The sequence below is a fragment of the Propithecus coquereli genome, unplaced genomic scaffold (assembly GCF_000956105.1).
Source record: "Propithecus coquereli isolate 6110/MARCELLA unplaced genomic scaffold, Pcoq_1.0 Scaffold56, whole genome shotgun sequence".
In the NCBI taxonomy this organism is placed as follows: Eukaryota; Metazoa; Chordata; class Mammalia; order Primates; family Indriidae; genus Propithecus; species Propithecus coquereli.
In genome coordinates, this window is record NW_012151507.1 from 1,508,246 (window position 1) to 1,512,336 (window position 4,091).

At 33.7% G+C, this 4,091-nt stretch overlaps 1 protein-coding gene across 1 annotated transcript in view; it reads left to right on the forward strand.

Moving 5' to 3' along the window:
• The window catches only part of DCAF6 (DDB1 and CUL4 associated factor 6), a 183,439-nt gene that overhangs the window by 90,390 nt on the left and 88,958 nt on the right, over window positions 1-4,091 (forward strand). Inside the window, exon 10 of the mRNA XM_012657706.1 lies at window positions 2,879-2,938. Coding sequence (XP_012513160.1) covers window positions 2,879-2,938 — 60 coding nt within the window. The remainder of the gene's footprint in view (window positions 1-2,878; window positions 2,939-4,091) is intronic.

Genomic DNA, 4,091 nt, shown 5'->3' on the forward strand with positions numbered 1-4,091 from the left:
TGGCCCTTTCCTATGTGCTGTTTAAGTAGTTTACATGGATTATCTCATTAAATCTTCAGAAGAATGCTATGTGGTAGATATTATGATTATCCCCATTTTTCAGATAGAGAATCTGAGACTTAGACAAGTTAAATAATTTGCCCAGGGTTGCAATATTACTGCGTAGATAAACCACATTTGAACCCAAGAAATCTGGCTGAAGAGTCTTATTTACCTATTCATCTATAATTATCTATCTTTTTCTACAGTTGAGAAAATTCTGATGTCAAAGGGCTGAAGAATTTTCTTAAGACCAAAACACAGATTTTTCAGAAATATATGGTAACCAACCATAAGACATGCTGAGTTTAGTACTGAATAAGCTTTTGCTTAAAATTTATCATTACTTTAAAAATAATACTATAATTCTGAACACTTCAAATAAGCTGACCAACCATATTGATTTCATAATAAATTATCATTGGACCATATATTCAGGTTTTGATTTTGTGTGATGGTGCTCTCTAGAAGATGTTTCATGGAGAGATGGAGTAGAGTATGCAGAAACTGAAGCAATCAGCTTGAACTAACAGTCGTATTTTTTATATTAGCTATTGTGATGGTTATTGTGTTAATATTTGGAACTATTTATGTGTGATAGGAGTTATAAGTATTATATTTATGAATACCTTGTGGTAAAAAAAAAAAAGTCACTTAAAATGTTTGTGACGGGAAGATAATCTATCCAAAAACAGTTGCATGGTCCCAAGATTATTAATAGAATGGAAGCAGTGACCAAGAAGGATTTCTTCATATGATTCATCTTCAAGATGGAAGGAACACCAAATAATTCCCCTGAAATACGCAATATCTATGACAGACTGTAAAACCCAAAAACCCTTTTAGTTTAATACTATCTTTCCATCTTAGCATAAGCTTTAATGTTAAATACTTGAAGAGTTTGAAAATACACAGTTCTGTGGAGATGACAGCATTCTCGATCCTTCATCAATGTTTTTATTTTTCAGTGACATCTAAAATTTTATTTGAATATTAAATACAAAGTACTTTATTTCAATAAGAGTTGTACATTCCATGATATTTTTAGAAAAATTAAATATTTGAAGAGAGGATTTCTTGGAGATTTTATGGTTTTCTTAGGGATGTTAATTATTGAGAGCATAATGAAATATGTAACAAATCCAAAGGGATGAAAAATATTTCATAGGAGACTTTTTAGGAGGTTTTCCAATGTTTATTTCATTATGAGTCACATTTTTGTTACGTTTTTCTTTAAAGAGTATAATTTTATTTCTGAAGACCAACTTATCTGTTCTTCAAAAACATACTGAATCTAACTGTGAAATGGATAAATGAAAAACAGTCTTAAAAAATAAAGCAAAGCATGAATAGATAGGAAACTTACTGAAATACTATCATTCCCACTTTCTTTTTTGTTTAGTAGAGATTTAACTGAATGTTCTGATGAAGAGGTGATAAGTAAGAATAAATAAAAGCTATTATTCAAATATTGATCATGCTTTATCAAAATGTAATAAGATAAAAATCTGTGAGCTAAATGGTGATGTTAGAAGATGAGAGATTTAAAGCTGATAGAAATGGTAGCATGATTCAGACTTTTAAATGTACAAATGGAAGCAATCAAATTATGTAAAATTGGTTTGAATCCAGGTTATATTGGAAAACTTCTCTTAGTTATACAATTAAGGACAATATTCACTTAAAATACTCACTTTTTGGGAAATGAAATGCCATTATGAGCAAAAACTGGTATCAGCCAAAAAGGGTTTTATTAACAACCTTTGCTAAGAACTAGAGCATAGGATATTAGAAACTGGGAATTATTCTTATTTAGGTGAGAGCTGTGCTTATTACTCACATTTTCTCTTTTACTCTAGCCCAACTGGGATACCAGATCCCAAGCCAGGAATGGAAAAGGGCCACCTTTTTCTATTCCCCAGTGTCTTGCTTAGGTTACTAGATCCCTAGGCTGATCAGGGAGAAAGGAGAAGCTTAGGTCTAGAAATGTTGCTAATTATTGTAGAAGCAGATTTAAAACCAAAACTTAGTAACTTTAGACAAATACTCTTTGCATTTTATTATGTTGGCTTCCTTTATACCAGTGTTTTTCAACAGTAGAAACCATTTATAAAATAAATTCTTACATAGAAACCAAGTATACCAAAAAGATAAGAACAAAGCTGTTCCATTTGAAGCCAAATGGAAAGTATAAAGCCCACACCATTAAGCCTTCCCCTTATCTGTCTTTTCCTTTGCCTACCAGGTACCTCTAAAGAAGCCTAAGCCTTCATAGGGTATAGTTTTAATATACATAATATAGAGTTTTTAAAGTTATATATGTTTCTGTAATGGTAATTACATCACTGAATATTTTTCTTGTAAACTGTTTACTTTAGCTCCTTGCTTAGCTCATGATACAACAAACGACATCTCACAAAGTGTAGTGAGCATCTCATTTCATGCTTTGAATCTTCCCAGGCAGGATGAAATCCATCTTAAGGAGCTAGAGAGGGAGTTTGAGAAGGGCAAGGAGTCTTCTATTTAGTGAAAGAGATATCCCATTTCTAATTTACCTACTTTGCACCTTGTGCCTGTGCTAAATGAATTTGTTAAAAGGAATATGCATGGAAATGGAAGAATATTTTCTCAACTCCTTCTCAAAGTTGCTAAATGCTTGCCTGGAATAACATATCTTAAGCACATGGCGCTGCTTACTCACTGCTTGGGAAACATACCACAGTACTTACTTCTATTCCCCACCCTTATACATTTGTTTCTTAAGCTTAGAGATGATCATGACATTGCTGTGCAGTTTTCTGCTGCTTACTTTTAAGTTGAAATCTCATTTTTGTTTCAGATTCTCCTTCTTCTGTGGTTAACAAACAGCTCGGATCCATGTCACTTGATGAGCAACAGGGTGCGTGCAACAGGAGATGCGCTATGCCCATCCATTCATAGTTTTATTGCATAGTTTTATTGCATAAACAAAGCTCTCTCTCACTTTTTCATAGCATTTCATTTTGGTTTTGGTCTTACAGTCAATATTTTGTGGACTAAATTACTATAGGAGGTATTGTGCACAAAGGGCCTTTTTAGCCTATACAAATTATTTTCTATGTAAGCTAATTTCTACCTTTGGCCCTTGATGCCAACTTTGAACTCTCTTCCTATAACAGTCCTATAACAATATTACAATGGATATAAACTATATCCATTTAAAAAATTCTAGGTATCTATCATAAAATTGTGTAGAACTGTGGGTATGAGGTTAACATATTACCTCATTGCTCATTTAAGATATCTGAACATAGTAATAATATCCTATATTACTAGATGATCGTAGTAATGATACCTGGTTTTATGTCTCACTTATCTGGTGATGAAACTCACGATAGCTTTACCTATAAGGAATATAGTTATGAATCCAGAGATAAACTTGAAAGCCACCAATCAGAAGGGGAAATAACTTGCACTTGTACTTTTTAAAGTAGGAGAGGTGTAGAATCAACTTCAACCTTGTGTAGAACCTGATGAGATAGACAGGTTACTTATTTATCAAGCTTTATTACTAGCAGATCAAATATAGCACAGAGAGGGTTGGTAGAGGAAGACCTTCTGATAAGAAGGGCATCTGAAAAGAAGGATGGAGAAAGGAAGACTATAAAAAACTAAAACAGGCTATTTAGAATCAGGGCAAATGGTTTACTGTCTTACCTCAGAGTTCCCTAAAATGTTCTAAATGTATTGTGACACAGTATGATAATTAATGTTAGTAATATTAAGTCTCTAAGTTAAGAATAACTTAAAATGATGTTGATATTCATGTTCTGTATTTTAAAAGGCAGGCGAGGCCAGGCGCGCTAGCTCATACCTCTAATGCTAGCACTCTGGGAGGCCACCGTGGGAGGATTGCTTGAGCTCAGGAGTTGGAGACCTGCCTGAGCAAGAGTGAGACCCTGTCTCTACTAAAAATAGAAAAATTAACTTGGCATTGTGGCACACACCTGTAATCCCAGCTACTCTGAAGGCTGAGGCAGGAGGATCACTTGAGGCCAGTATTTTGAGGTTGC